Source organism: Coregonus lavaretus, assembly GCF_964263955.1.
Source record: "Coregonus lavaretus genome assembly, contig: HAP1_SCAFFOLD_600, whole genome shotgun sequence".
Taxonomy (NCBI): domain Eukaryota; kingdom Metazoa; phylum Chordata; class Actinopteri; order Salmoniformes; family Salmonidae; genus Coregonus; species Coregonus lavaretus.
In genome coordinates, this window is record NW_028159712.1 from 172,131 (window position 1) to 188,388 (window position 16,258).

The 16,258-nt window shown below is 44.1% G+C and overlaps 1 protein-coding gene across 3 annotated transcripts; it reads left to right on the forward strand.

Annotated features, from left to right (window-relative positions):
• Nucleotides 1-908: 908 nt before the first annotated feature.
• nlrc3l (NLR family, CARD domain containing 3-like) lies at nt 909-15,676 on the forward strand. 3 transcript variants are annotated; one of them, XM_084196887.1, is made up of 12 exons: nt 909-948; nt 1,243-1,303; nt 1,641-1,790; nt 2,676-2,780; nt 2,876-3,056; nt 3,162-3,309; nt 4,711-4,803; nt 10,951-11,513; nt 11,636-11,811; nt 12,021-12,297; nt 14,455-14,670; nt 14,781-15,676. In XM_084196887.1, the coding sequence occupies exons 1-12, from the start codon at nt 930-932 to the stop codon at nt 15,147-15,149; spliced, it is 2,358 nt and encodes a 785-aa protein (XP_084053013.1). In that variant the 5' UTR covers nt 909-929; the 3' UTR covers nt 15,150-15,676. The 3 variants fall into 3 exon arrangements, with proteins under 3 accessions (XP_084053013.1, XP_084053014.1, XP_084053015.1); XM_084196888.1 differs by having other exon boundaries at nt 918-967; XM_084196889.1 differs by having other exon boundaries at nt 940-1,126.
• The last annotated feature ends 582 nt before the right edge of the window (nt 15,677-16,258 follow it).

The window sequence follows — 16,258 nt, forward strand, 5'->3', positions numbered from 1 at the left end:
CACCGTCATAGACTTTCCGTCAAGTCAGTTCGTCAAATTTCTGCCCTGTTAGAGCTGCCCCCCCCCACCCCTTTACATGATCGCACAGGTGATGAAGTCGGATGTGGAGGTCCTGGGCTGGCGTGGTTACACGTGGTCTGCGGTTGTGAGGCCGGTTGGATATACTGCCAAATTCTCTAAAACAACGTTGGAGGCGGCTTATGGTAGAGAAATTAACATTACATTCTCTGGCAACAGCTCTGGAGGACATTCCTGCAGTCAGCATGCCAATTGCACACTCCCTGTGGCACTGTGTTGTGTGACAAAACTGCACATTTAAACTGGCCTTTTATTCCCCCCAGCACAAGATACACCTGTTTAAAGATCATGTTGTTTAATCAGCTTCTTGATATGCCACACCTGTCAGGTGGATGGATTGTCTTGGCAAAGAGGAAATGCTGACTAACAGGGATGTACACAGATTTGTGCACAACGTTTGAGAGAAATAAGCTTTTTGTGCATATGGATCTTTTATTTCAGCTCATGAAACATGTGACCAACACTTTACATGTTGCGTTTATATTTTTGTTCAGTGTAGTTGCAAGTCCGACAATTTTATAGCCATAATGCAACACACTTTGAAAAGCGGTGACCAACGTTGTTCAACGTCTTGTCAAAATTGATCTGCTCTTTTGCCTTGTTCAAGTATTAGTCGGAAATAGGAAACTCAGAAATGTCCGACTTGCTAATTTGTTGTAGCCATACGTGACGCGTTTAAAGAATCAACAAGTCGTAAATGTTTGAGTTTACAAGTTCCGATTAGCACTTGAACGCGGCACCAAACCCCGGCCTAGTCTGTTTGATCTGCTTCGCAAGCGTTCCAGGAAGTCTCGCGATGTTGCGCGTCTGGGTTTAGAAATCGTATCCTCTTTAAATTGAAAACGAAAGTGATGTCCGACATTTTGAAAGGTGGGAAGTAAGAGAGTTGGTAAGTTAGTAGTGTTGTGAGTGAGTAGGGTATGATAACTTTCTAAATGTACTTGACTGTATAGTTTGGTATAATTTTCAAATGCGCACCCAATAGGTGTTGAAGGCATTGTTTACATTCTGTATAGGAAGTCGACAGGCCAGTGTCACAACTTGCTTGGTATGTAGCTAATGCAACACAGACGTTAGCACCAGGCCGTAGTAGGGCTTCTTTCAACCCCCTGCTACTTCATCAATTTTACCGACGGCACCAGAATAATCTCTCCCCCTACACAGGAGATTTGGGATTTGAGCCTGTCGGTGGAACAGAAATGGACTCGGATTCAGAAGTGGAGAGGTGAGTGGACCGGTACCACTGTCTGTTAAACCTTTGGAAAGAGTGTTTGAACGATTAACGTCAGTTGAATATGCGTAAGTGTGTTACCATGTTGTTGGACCAATACTATATGAGTCATTGGAGCTATATTCCCTTCTCTGTCATCTCAATTTATGTTTTTAATGGAGTTGTTACAGCCAAGGGCTGTTAGCAGACTTTTATCATAACTGATGGTGTTTTGAATAGCACCTTTCCAGGTCCCAAAGATATTTTGGGACACCAAACACAGCCTACACAATTAGTAATACACGTTTAGGAAAATGTTACTAGGTTTTATTTCCTGGGATGTTGTTGTCAGAATCCAACAGGGGAGCCGGAATCAGGAGAGACCTCCCTCTAGCTATGGATCCATGAAGAGTGATGAAGAGGAGGAAGAGGACGAGAACATCACAGAGGCTCAGAGCTCGTCTGGCAAACCGGAACTACCTACCTTCACTACACATACAGGGTACACACACACACACAGCTTGCCTGTCAAACCTGACTGACCACCTACAGTGCCTTCAGAAAGTATTCACACTCATTCATGTTATGGTATGCTTGTCATCGGCAAGGACTAGGGAGTTTTTTTTGGGGGATAAAAAGAAACGGAATAGAGCTAAGCACAGGCATAATCTTAGAGGAAAATCTGGTTCAGTCTGCTTTCCAGCAGATACTGGTAGACAAATTCACCTTTCAGCAGGACAGTAACCTAAAACACAAGGTCAACTACTGTATACACTGGAGTTGCTTACCAAGACGACATTCAATGTTCCTGAGTGGCCTAGTTACAGTTTTGACTTAAATCGGCTTGAAAATCTATGGCAAGACTTGAAAATTGTTGTCTAGCAATGATCAACAACCAACTTGAGAGCATGAAGAATTTTTTAAATAATATGTGCAAATATTGTACAGTCCAGGTGTGGAAAGCTCTTCGAGACTTACCCAGAACGACTCGCAGCTGTAGTGGCTGACAAAGGTGATTGTAACATGTATTGACTTGGGGTGTGAATACTATACTATACTACTGTTTATAAATGTGGTATTTCTGTATTTCATTTTGAATAAATGTGCATTTTTTGTTTACTTTGTCGTTATGGGGTGTTGTGTGTAGATGGGTGAGAAATCAATTTAATAAGTCAAGGGGTAAGAATACTTTTGGAAGGCACTGTATGCTGTCACTGGGTATTACACACATACTGTGACCACATAACACTATCAGATTGTTTCCTGGTTGGTTTCCCTAATCTATTAAGTTAATTTGAAAGGTTTGACAAATCCTCCTTCCATCCGTTCTCCTGTCCTGACGTTGTCCTGACGTTGAGGTTGTGCTAATGCGCTCTTGTTCCTCCAGGGTCCAGCTGTTCCCCAACGTGGATACAGAGACAGTCTTCACTGAGATCACACAGCAGCAGTCTGTCAGCAAGCAGCCCGGAGAGGGAGTCTTTGTCTCAGAGAGGTAACACACACACACACACACACACACACACACACACACACACACACACACACACAGTTGCTGACCAGGTACATTCTCTTTCTCTCTGTCTGTAGATATGTAGAGGAGGAGGAGGAGGAGGAGGAAGAAGAAAGGTATGAAAGCAGCCCCATCCAGGTAGACTCCCCTGAGCCCTCGCCCCCCGTCGAGCCTGAGGACCAATCACAGGAAGAGGGCGATGATGAGCAACAGCCAGGCTCGTTGCATCCTGAAATCGACCTGCCTTACATATTCAAGGTGTGCGAGCGTGTTTTCACCAAATGTGAATGTGTGTCTGATCTGTGGTTCTCTTGCTATGAGAGTATGTATGTGAACTCTCTCTCCTCCCCTTCCTCTATCTAGTCCATGCAGAGTTCTCTGACATCACTGCAAGGTCATGAGTTAGACCTGTTTAAGCGGTATCTGTGTGGGCGCCACCCCTCCTTCACCATGGCTGACCTGAAGGAGGGTGATACGCTGGACCTAGTGGATAAGATGCTGGAGCGCTTCGGTAAAGGCTAACACAAATTTACAGTCGCACCCTGTTAGTGCACTGCTTACCACAATCACACCCTGTTAGTGCACTGCTTACTACAATCACACCCTGTTAGTGCACTGCTTACTACAATCACACCCTGTTAGTGCACTGCTTACTACAATCACACCCTGTTAGTGCACTGCTTACTATAATCACACCCTGTTAGTGCACTGCTTACTACAATCACACCCTGTTAGTGCACTGCTTACTACAATCACACCCTGTTAGTGCACTGCTTACTACAATCACACCCTGTTAGTGCACTGCTTACTACAATCACACCCTGTTAGTGCACTGCTTACTACAATCACACCCTGTTAGTGCACTGCTTACTACAATCACACCCTGTTAGTGCACTGCTTACCACAATCACACCCTGTTAGTGCACTGCTTACCACAATCACACCCTGTTAGTGCACTGCTTACTACAATCACACCCTGTTAGTGCACTGCTTACTACAATCACACCCTGTTAGTGCACTGCTTACTACAATCACACCCTGTTAGTGCACTGCTTACTACAATCACACCCTGTTAGTGCACTGCTTACTACAATCACACCCTGTTAGTGCACTGCTTACTACAATCACACCCTGTTAGTGCACTGCTTACTACAGTCGCACCCTGTTAGTGCACTGCTTACCGCAATCACACCCTGTTAGTGCACTGCTTACTACAATCACACCCTGTTAGTGCACTGCTTACCGCAATCACACCCTGTTAGTGCACTGCTTACTACAATCACACCCTGTTAGTGCACTGCTTACTACAATCACACCCTGTTAGTGCACTGCTTACTACAATCACACCCTGTTAGTGCACTGCTTACTACAATCACACCCTGTTAGTGCACTGCTTACTACAATCACACCCTGTTAGTGCACTGCTTACTACAATCACACCCTGTTAGTGCACTGCTTACTACAATCACACCCTGTTAGTGCACTCCTTACTGCAATCACACCCTGTTAGTGCACTGCTTACTACAATCACACCCTGTTAGTGCACTGCTTACTACAATCACACCATGTTAGTGCACTGCTTACTACAATCACACCCTGTTAGTGCACTGCTTACTACAATCACACCATGTTAGTGCACTGCTTACTACAAAAGAAGCAACTACAGCAGGAACAGGTTGTCATTAGAGATGGTGATCATTTTTACATTTTAGTCATTTAGCAGACGCTCTTATCCAGAGCCACTTACAGTTAGTGAATGCATACATTTTTCATACTGGCCCCCCGTGGGAAATGAACCCACAACCCTGACGTTGCAAGCGCCATGCTCTACCAACTGAGCTACACGGGGCCCATTATGTCTAATGTATTTATAAAGTGCTTTCGGTTTTTGATGCTGATTATTATGTGTCAGGTAAACTGCAAGGCCTGCGGGAGGCGATCCGCATGCTGGAGAGCATGAAGAAATCCGAGCTGGCCCAGGAACTAGAGAATAAGTGCAAGAGAGGTAACAACCAGAACTGTCTTTCACTCACCACACCTGGGTTAAATTACATGTGTATTTGTTATTTCAAATCAAATCAAACTTTATTTATATAGCACATTTCAGACATGAATGCAACGCAGTGCGCTTCACAGGAAAGAACATAAATAAAAACTTCAATATTTACTACACAACAAACATAAGATAAAAATAACAAAAGAATAACAAAAACGGAATGACTAAAATGCTTTCCTAAGGAAAAGCTAAGCTAAAAAGGTGTGTTATAAGATCTATTTAAAAAATGTCAAGAGTTTCGGCCCCCCTCAGGTTCTCTGGCAGACTATTCCAGAGGCTGGGGGCATAGTAACTAAAGGCTGCCTCTCCATGCCTCTTGGTCCCAGGCTTTGGGATACTTAAAAGGCCAGTGCCAGAGGACCTGAGGGACCTACTGGGTACATAACTCATGTGTTGGGGTGCACAATTGTGGATTTATTTAAAAACCAATAGAATCATCTTTAAATGAATTCTAAAACTCGCAGGCAGCCAGTGCAGAGACTTTAAAACCGGTATAATGTGTGCTCTCTGTCTAGTCTTGGTCAGTACCCGTGCTGCAGCATTCTGTATGTTTTGCAGTTGACCAATGGCTTTCTTGGGTAGACCAGACAGGAGAGCATTACAGTAGTCAAGTCTGCTTGTAATAAAAGCATGGATGAGTCTCTCTGCATCTGCCTGAGATAGAAACGGCCGCACCATGGCAATGTTCCTCAGGTGGTAAAAAGCTATTTTGGTCACATTCCTAATGTGTGATTCGAAATTGAGTTCAGAATCTAAAATGACACCTAGGTTTTTTACCTGGTGTTTTGTCTTTATTGCCTGTGAATTAAAATGTGCCAAGGGGTAACATATATTAACTGAACAGTACCAGACCCAAAATCGAACCTTGTGGAATGCCACATGTAATATGTATTTTCTGAGTTATGTTCACCAATTGTGACAAATTCTCAACAGGTTAAATAGGTCCTAAACCAATTTAGAACTGGACCGAAGAGGCCAACCCACCTCTCCAGTCTGTCCAGAAGGACATCATGGTCAACAGTGTTGAATGCAGCACTTAAATCCAAGAGTACAAGGACAGAGAGCTGTTTGGCATCTGTGTTGGCTCTAAGATCATTTACCACTTTAACTAAGGCTGTCTCTGTGCTGTGGTGGGCACGAAAACACAGTTGGCACTTAGAAAAATAATTGAGCTGTTTGAAAACCAATTTCTCCAGAATTTTGCTTAACAATGGAAGGTTGGATTATTGGCTGAAGAATCTAGATGACTTTTCTTCAGAAGGGGTTTCACCATAGCAGTGTTTAGTGCAGTGGGGAAAGTGCCTGTGAACAGGGAGTGATTAACAATAGCTTGCAGTTCTTCAGATATGCAATAGGATAGGATCGAGAAGGCAGGTAGAAGTCTTATATTGTGATATCACTTTCCTGAGCATGACTGTGTCAACCAAGGAAAATAACTCCATAGTGCCTTTGCGTGGTAGGCTATGGCACATATCAAACTTCTCATCAGGTCTTGCTTGACTGATACCCAGCCTAATGTTTGCCATCTTATCTCTGAAATATGCTGCAAACTCATCACATTTACAGTTGAAGTTTACATACACCTTAGCCAAATACATTTAAACTCAGTTTTTCACAATTCCTGACATTTAATCCTAGTAAAAATTCCATGTCTTAGGTCAGTTAGGATCACCATTTTATTTTTAGAATGTGAAATGTCAGAATAATAGTAGAGAGAATGATTTATTTCAGCTTTTATTTCTTTCATCACATTCCAAGTGGGTCAGAAGTTTACATACACTCAATTAGTATTTGGTAGCATTGCCTTTAAATTGTTTAACTTGTGGAAGGCTACCCGAAACGTTTGACCCAAGCTTCCCACAATAAGTTGGGTGAATTTTGGCCCATTCCTCCTGACAGAGTTGGTGTAACTGAGTCAGGTTTGTAGGCCTCCATGCGCACACACACTTTTTCAGTTCTGCCCACAAATGTTCTATAGGATTGAGGTCAGGGCTTTGTGATGGCCACTCCAATACCTTGACTTTGTTGTCCTTAAGCCATTTTGCCACAAGTTTGGAAGTATGCTTGGGGTCATTGTCCATTTGGAAGACCCATTTGCGACCAAGCTTTAACTTCCTGACTGATGTCTTGAGATGTTGCTTCAACATATCCACATAATTTTCCTTCCTCATGATGCCATCTATTGTGTGAAGTGCACCAGTCCCTCCTGCAGCAAAGCACCCCCACAGCATGATGCTGCCACCCCCGTGCTTCACGGTTGGGATGGTGTTGTTCAGCTTCCAAGGGACCCCCTTTTTCCTCCAAACATAACGATGGTCATTATGGTCCAACAGTTCTATTTTTGTTTCATCAGACCAGAGGACATTTCTCCAAAAAGTACAATCTTTGTCCCCATGTGCAGTTGCAAACCGTAGTCTTTGTTTTTTAACAGAGGTTTTGGAGCAGTGGCTTCTTCCTTGCTGAGCGGCCTTTCAGGTTATGTCGATATAGGACTTGTTTTACTGTGGATATAGATACTTTTGTACCTGTTTCCTCCAGCATCTTCACAAGGTCCTTTGCTGTTGTTTTGGGATTGATTTGCACTTTTCGCACCAAAGTACGTTCATCTCTAGGTGACAGAACGTGTCTCCTTCCTGAGCGGTATGACGGCTGCGTGGTCCCATGGTGTTTATACTTGCGTACTATTATTTGTACAGATGAACGTGGTACCTTCAGGCATTTGGAAATTGCTCCCAATGATGAACCAGATTTTTTTTCCAAGGTCTTTTTTTTCCTGTGGTCCTCTGTAGCTCAATCGGTAGAGCATGGCGCTTGTAACGCCAGGGTAGTGGGTTCGATCCCCGGGACCACCCATACGTAAAAATGTATGCACACATGACTGTAAGTCGCTTTGGATAAAAGCGTCTGCTAAATGGCATATTATCATTATATTATTATTGGCTGATTTCTTTTGATTTTCCCATGATGTCAAGCAAAGAGGCACTGAGTTTGAAGGTAGGCCTTGAAATACATCCACAGGTACACCTCCAATTGACTTAAATGATGTCAATTAGCCTATCAGAAGCTTTTAAAGCCATAACATCATTTTCTGGAATTTTCCAAGCTGTTTAAAGGCACAGTCAACTTAGTGTATGTAAACTTCTGACCCACTGGAATTTTGATACAGTGAATTATAAGTAAAATAATCTGTCTGTAAACAATTGTTGGAAAAATTACTTGTCATGCACAAAGTAGATGTCCTAACCGACTTGCCAAAACTATAGTTTGTTAACAAGACATTTGTGGAGTGGTTGAAAAATGAGTTTTAATGACTCCAACCTAAGTGTATGTAAACTTCCGACTTCAACTGTAGATGTGGAGGAAAGTTCACATAGATCCTATCCCCGCAAACCTATCAGGCCATCAATGTTCAAGAAAAGTACATACTTTTTTTCTGTGCATTTGAGTATTTCAAATACACAGCACAAAACAAGTACTTTTATTTTATTATTTGAATGGTTATTTTTTTTTTAAAGTTGACAATTGTATTTGAAAGTATTTAAGACTTATTTCAAATACTTTTTTCAAATACCTGGGTTGAATGCATGGGAGTGTATTTGAGTCAGTGTATTTGAGTATTTTCAAATACTTTCCAAGTTTATTTCCAAATACTTTCAACTACTTGTTGTTTTTCTTCAAATAAAGGTTATCGGAATACTTGTTTCGAAATGTATTGAAAAGTAATTGAAAAACAGTGCATTCGGAAAGTTTTCAAACCCCTTGACTTTTTCCACATTTTGTGGAATTATTATTCTAAAATGGATGACATTGTATTTTTTCCCTCCGTCTACACACAATACCCCATAATGACAAAGCAAAAACAGGTTTTTATTAATTTTTGCAAATGTATTACAAATTAAAAAAAACTATCAAATGTACATAAGTATTCAGACCCTTTATCCAGTACTTTGTTGAAGCACCTTTGGCAACGATTACAGCCTCGAGTCTTCTTGGGTATGACGCTACAAGCTTGGCACACCTGTATTTGGGGAGCTTCTCCCATTCTTCTCTTCAGAACCTCAAGCTCTGTCTGGTTGGATGGGGAGCGTCGCTGCACAGCTATTTTCACGTCTCTCCAGAGATGTTTGATCAGGTTCAAGTCCGGGCTCTGGCTGGGCCACTCAAGGACATTCAGAGACTTGTCCCGAAGCCACTCCTGCATTGTCTTGGCTGTGTGCTTAGGGTCGTTGTCATGTTGGAAGGTGAACCTTCGCCCCAGTCTGAGGTCCTGAGCGCTCTGGAGCAGGTTTTCATCAAGGATCTCTCTGTACTTTGCTCTGTTCATCTTTCCCTCAATCCTGACTAGTCTCACAGTCCCTGCCGCTGAAAAATATCCCCACAGCATGATGCCGCCCACCCCCATGCTTCACCGTAGGGATGGTGCCAGACATGATGCTTGTCATTCAGGCCAAAGAGTTCAATCTTGGTTTCATCAGACCAGAGAATCTTGTTTCTCATGGTCTGAGAGTCCTTATGTACGTTTTGGCAAACTCCAAGTCTGGCCACTCTATCATAAAGGCCTGATTGGTGGAGTGCTGCAGAGAGGGTTGTCCTTCTGGAAGGTTCTCCCATCTCCACAGAGGAACTCTGGAGCTCTGTCAGAGTGACCATCAGGTTCTTGGTCACCTCCCTGACCAAGGCCCTTCTCCCCCGATTGCTCAGTTTGGCCGGGCGGCCAGCTCTAGGATGAGTCTTGGTGGTTCCAAACTTCTTCCATTTAAGAATGATGGAGGCCACTGTGTTGTTGGGGACCTTCAATGCTGCAGAAATGTTTTGGTACCCTTCCTCAGATCTGTGCCTCGACACAATCCTGTCTTAGAGCTCTACGGTCAATTCCTTGGGCCTCATGGCTTGGTTTTTGCTCTGATATGCATTGTCAACTGTGGGACCTTATATAGACAGGTGAGTGCCTTTCCAAATCATGTCCAATCAATTGAATTTACCACAGGTGGACTCCAATCAAGTTGTAGAAACATCTCAAGGATGATCAATGGTAACAGGATGCACCTGAGGTCAATTTCGAGTCTCATAGCAAGCAAAGGGTCTGAATACTTAAGGTATGTTTTATTTTTTCTAAATTTGCAAAACTTTCTAAAAACCTGTTTTCGCTTTGTCATTATGTGTGTAGATGAGGATTTGGTTTTATTTAATCAATTTTAAAATAAGGCTAACATCACAAATATGTGGAAAAAGTCAAAGGGTCTGAATACTTTCCGAATGCACTGTACCTGAGATAGTATTTGAACCCAGGTCTGCAGCAGACGAGACTGGGGAGGTATCTGTACTTAATCAGTCAGACTGTTCTCTCACTCCCTCCACCCAATCTCTCTATTTATGTCTCTGTCTCCACTCCCTCCACCCAATCTCTCTATTTATGTCTCTGTCTCAACTCCCTCCACCCAATCTCTCTATTTATGTCTCTGTCTCCACTCCCTCCACCCAATCTCTCTATTTATGTCTCTGTCTCCACTCCCTCCACCCAATCTCTCTATTTATGTCTCTGTCTCCACTCCCTCCACCCAATCTCTCTATTTATGTCTCTGTCTCTACTCCCTCCACCCAATCTCTCTATTTATGTCTCTGTCTCCCCCTCTTCCATCCCCCTCTCTGTCTCCCCCTCTTCCATCCCTCTCTCTGTCTCCCCCTCTTCCATCCCTCTCTCTGTCTCCCCCTCTTCCATCCCCCTCTCTGTCTCCCCCTCTTCCATCCCTCTCTCTGTCTCCCCCTCTTCCATCCCTCTCTCTGTCTCCCCCTCTTCCATCCCTCTCTCTGTCTCCCCCTCTTCCATCCCCCTCTCTGTCTCCCCCTCTTCCATCCCTCTCTCTGTCTCCTCCTCTTCCATCCCTCTCTCTGTCTCCCCCTCTTCCATCCCTCTCTCTGTCTCCTCCTCTTCCATCCCTCTCTCTGTCTCCCCCTCTTCCATCCCCCTCTCTGTCTCCCCCTCTTCCATCCCCCTCTCTGTCTCCCCCTCTTCCATCCCTCTCTCTGTCTCCCCCTCTTCCATCCCCCTCTCTGTCTCCCCCTCTTCCATCCCTCTCTCTGTCTCCCTTTCTTTAGCTGTGATCCAGTATGAGTTGAAGTGTGGTCTGATCCGGAGACACAACTGTATCTTTGAGGGTGTTCCCCGGGCGGGCCAGCATCTGTACCTGAAGTACGTCTACGTTGAACCCCAAATCTCCACCCAAGGTCACGGCGGGGTCAACCCCCTGCACGGGATCCGGTCCGATCCCCCCAAACCTCCCCAGGTCGCCTCCCCAGACAGCATGATTGGTGGGAATAACATATTCCGTCTCCGGTCAATTAATGGGTCTCCAGTGCGGTGCGTTCTGACCACGGGGGTGCCCGGAATCGGAAACTCTGTGGCGGTCCAGAAGTTCATGCTGGATTGGGCAGAGGAACGGGCTAATTTCGACATTCAGTTTGTGTTCCCGTTTCCATTCCGGGAGATGCAGTCTCTGAGGGAGCGGAACAGAGTTGAGAAGAAGAACATCAGTATGTTGGAGCTGCTGCAGACATACCACAATGAGACACGCTCCATGGACTTTCTGGAGCAGCCAGACTGCAAGGTGCTGTTTGTCATGGACGGGATTGACATTTACAAAGGAAATCTCGACTTCAAGGTACACACTCACACAGGGCTGCTCACACACACTCACACAGGGCTGAAATGAGGTGTTTGGCTATGGAACCGCTCTGTACAGTACCTATAAAGAGATCTCTCCTTCTCCCCACTCTCCTCCAGAACACTCCTGTTGTGACTGACATTAAGGCTGTTCTTCCCCTGGACTCTCTGTTGGTGAATCTGATCCGAGGCGCTCTGCTGCCCCACGCCCTCTTGTGGCTGACTGGGAGACGTGCAGCTACCACACAGATACCTCCTGAGTACATCCACCGTGTCGCTGAGATACAGGGCTACAGGTGTGTGTGGTGTTTAGAGGGGGGTGTGGGGATTGGGTGTTAGGATAGTGTTTTGTTTTATTGAGTAACTAACCCCCTCTAACATCCTATGAGTTGTTGCAACACAATGTCAAGCACTGAGGGTGAGTAAAATGAAACACTTCGATATAAAATGCTAACCGTTGACTATTTTATTGCTGTTATTAGTTAGTCTTTTTATTGTGTTACAGTGACGAGCAGAAGGATGACTATCTGACCATGCGTTACTCAGACAAGTCTCTGGCTGATAAGATCCTCAGACACACCAAGAACTCCCCCACCATCTACACCCTGTGTCACATTCCCTTCTGCTGCTGGATGGTTGCCATGGTGTATGAGAGGGGTTTCCGTAACCATGACAACTACGGAGATGAGCCCCCCAAGATAACGTCCTTCTTCATCCACTACATGATCATCCAGAACAACCGCAAGCTGGAGAAATACTATGGGCAAAACCCCAACTCACAGGTCTGATCCACCCTCCTAATATATAATATAAACAGTGCCTTCGGAAAGTATTCAGACCTCGACTTTTTCCACATTTTGTTACGTTATTCTAAAATGGATGAAAAAATTATCAATCTACACACAATACCCCATAATGACAAAGCCAAAAGAGGTTTAGAAATTCTTATTAATTTATTACAAATAAATAACAGATATCTTATTTACATAAGTATTCAGACCCTTTGCTATGAGACACAAAATTGAGCTGAGGTGCATCCTGTTTCCATTGATCATCCTTGATGTTTCTACAACTTGATTGGAGTCCACCTGTGGTAAATTCAATTGATTGGACATGATTTGGAAAGACACACCTGTCTATATAAGGTCCCACAGTTGACAGTGCATGTTAGTGCAAAAACCAAGCCATGAGGTTGAAGGAATTTTCCGTAGAGCTCCGAGACAGGATTGTGTCGAGGCACAGATCTGAGGAAGGGTACCAAAACATTTCTGCAGCATTGAAGGTCCCCAAGAACACAGTGGCCTCCATCACTCTTAAATTGAAGAAGTTTGGAACCACCAAGACTCATCCTAGAGCTGGCCGCCCGGCCAAACTGAGCAATCGGGGGAGAAGGGCCTTGGTCAGGGAGGTGACCAAGAATCCGATGGTCACTCTGACAGAGCACTAGAGTTCCTCTGTTGAGATGGGAGAACCTTCCAGAAGGACAACCATCTCTGCAGCACTCCACCAATCAGGCCTTTATGGTAGAGTGGCAAGACGGAAGCCACTCCTCAGTAAAAAAGCACATGACAGCCCGCTTGGAGTTTACCAAAAGGCACCGAAAGACTCTCAGACCATGAGAAACAACATTCTCTGGTCTGATGAAACCAAGATTGAACTCATTGGCCTGAATGCCAAGCGTCACGTCTGGAGGAAACCTGGCACCATCCCTACGGTGAAGCGTGGTGGCAGCATCATGCTGTGGGGATGTTTTTCAGCGGTAGGGACTGCAAGACTAGTCAGGATCGAGGTAAAGATGAACGGAGCAAAGTACAGAAATATCCTTGATGATAACCTGCTCCAGAGCTCTCAGGGCCTCAGACTTGGGCAAAGGTTCACCTTCCAACAGGACAATGACCCTAAGCCAAGAAAACGCAGGAGAGGCTTCGGGACAAGTCTCTGAATGTCCTTGAGTGGCCCAGAGCCCAGACTTGAACCAGATTGAACATCTCTGGAGAGACCTGAAAATAGCTGTGCAGCGACACTCCCCATCCAACCTGCCAGAGCTTGAGAGGATATGCAGAGAAGAATGGGAGAAACTCCCCAAATACAGGTGTGCCAAGCTTGTAACATACCCAAGAAGACTCGAGGCTGTAATCACTGCAAAAGGTGCTTCAACAAAGTACTGAGTAAAGGGTCTGAATACTTATGTAAATGTGATTTCAGTTTTTTATTTTTAATAAATTAGTAAAATATTCTAAAAACCTGTTTTACCTTTTGTCATTATGGGGTATTGTGTGTAGATTGATGAGGAAAAAAACAAATTTAATCAATTTTAGAATAAGGCTGTAACAATGTGGAAAAGTATTTTGGCAGATGATTTCATCCAAAGCAATTTAGTCACATGTGCATATATTTTATGTATGGATACCCACTATCCCGGCGTTGCAAGCACCATGCTCTGCCAGCTGAGCTACAGAGGATCTCCTCCCTAATGTTGGTTCACGCATCTTACCTGCTAGTTGTGTACTAGGTGGTCCTCTGTAGCTCAGCTGGTAGAGCACGGCGCTTGTAACGCCAAGGTAGTGGGTTCGATCCCCGGGACCACCCATACACAAAAATGTATGCACGCATGACTGTAAATTGCTTTGGATAAAAGCGTCTGCGAAATGGCATATTATTATTATTATTATTATTATTATTATTACTAGGTCTTATGTACAGTATAAAGACTGAGTCTGGTATTTTCTTTTTTCGATGCTAAACATCTCTAGAAAGTCTCAGGTTCTGGTCCCAGGAGAGTTTGATTTTGTTTAGCGTCTTCCCCACATTATGATGTCAGATATGACATTGGTGTAGGTTGTCCGCTGGTGGTGCTGTTATTGTGTTTATTGTGTAAGGTATCTTTTGAACCTGAAATAAATAAATACGTATTATTACTGTATTATTCCTATAATCAGAAATGGACGGAAACGGACCAAGTGTTCATGTTGAAGCTGGGTCACCTGGCTCTGAAGCTGTTGGATAATAACCGCTCGGTGTTCTATGAAGAGGACCTGAACGAGTACAGACTGCTGGTGAGCGAGGTGGCCTGTTTTTCGGGCCTGTGCACTGAGCTGCCCAGGGCAAATCCCAAAGACAAGCGGGTCTTCTGCTTCACACACCTGAGCTTCCTGGTGGGTTGGACTTCCTGTCACATGACTTTACTTCTCTTGATTTTAGGTATTGTTATTGAGATTGACAGAGGTATTATTATTCGTAATGAATATGTTGTTCTTATCATCAGGAGTTCATGGCTGCACATTATGTATGGCTCACCTTCCGCCTGGAGGAGCGGAACGTTCTAGACCAGTCCTACCGCGTCCCCAAGCTGTTCAAGGAGCACTCTCTGGTGGACTTGTACCGCAAAGCCATTGACCGTTACCTCAGCGCTCCTGTCGGCCAGTACGACCTGTTCCTGCGCTTCCTGTGCGGCCTGTCCATGACGCTCAATGACGGTCTGCTCCGAGGGATGCTGTTCCCCCATAACGCCCCTCCGCTGAAAGGTCTGGAGGACGTGGTCAGGCTGCTGACCAAGAGGAAGGGCAGTGCAGGGCAAGAGAGACAGGACAACCTTAGTGAATGCCTCAGGGAGCTGAAAGAGTCTGAGGACTGAAAAGTCTCATGCTGTTAGCAAACACGTTTGATCATTTGTTTTTAATGCGACCAAAGTATCGGTGTAGTCTCTGTGCCCCGCTAAAGGCAAAGCAATGGGCTTTCAGTCTGTCCCATCCAACTAGCAGACAGAGAGAGATGGAGAGATAAGGGAGAAATCACAAATGTGTCTTACCAAAAATAGTTATAATCATTATTGTGTCTGAACAAACTCCGTGACTGTGCCTAGTCTGTTGTAAGGACTAATATATAACCCATTAACTACCAGTCAAGATAAAGACCAAGGTGCTTGCTAGCCTTGTGTTGCCATACAGCCTGTTCATCCTCTACTCAACAAGATGACGACACACTGGAGGACGGACGGATGCACGCTCTGAGACCGTACTGACCCTAGTAGCAGAATCCATTATTTATTGCTTCTCCATCACTGACACTAGCCAGCACACGTCTCCAGTTGTAGTACAGGCAGAATCAGGTATTTAGTTAACATTTTCATGATTTGTTTAACATAAACTTGATGGAAAGGGAGTACTTGTATTGATTTTGTTTATGTGCACACCTTTATGAGTGTTTAAATTAAATTACATGTGTATCTGTGTCTATGTAGTTTGTGTATTGGGGTGAAGGGTGAAAGGTGAAGGGTGTACAGTAGAGATGGGCGAAATGGGGAAAAAAATCCATATCACACTAATTGGCTGAATTATCATGATAAATTGAAAGATGTTTATTCATGTGCACCAGTTATTTTTGTAGATGACCCTTAGTAGGGCTGACCCCAATTAGTCGACTGGTCGATTGTTTGGTCGTTAGGCTATTGGTGGACCGAGATTGTTTTAGTCGAGCAGTAACATACATATATATTTTTTGCACCCATCTCAGTGAACTAATCCACTGCGGAGGCTTAGACTAAAAGCCAATTTATGCTCGGTTCGCTCTCCATCCAATTTGTACACATTCATTGTTTCATAACTTCATTGTATGAATTGTTTGCGTTTAATTGTTAGTGTATATCAATTCCCCATTACATATAATCACCAGTAGTACGTTTACCGTTAATTCCTATAATTTCTAATCTACAATGTTTGTTACTTTGGTTACGGTCATTTATTT

Bases quoted from the DNA above. Each gene is read 5' to 3' on its own strand.
- nlrc3l (XM_084196887.1), top strand. The intron at 1,304-1,640 runs GTGAGTGGACCG...TGTTGTTGTCAG, and splicing joins TCGGATTCAGAAGTGGAGAG to AATCCAACAGGGGAGCCGGA. The intron at 1,791-2,675 runs GTACACACACAC...TTGTTCCTCCAG, and splicing joins ACCTTCACTACACATACAGG to GGTCCAGCTGTTCCCCAACG.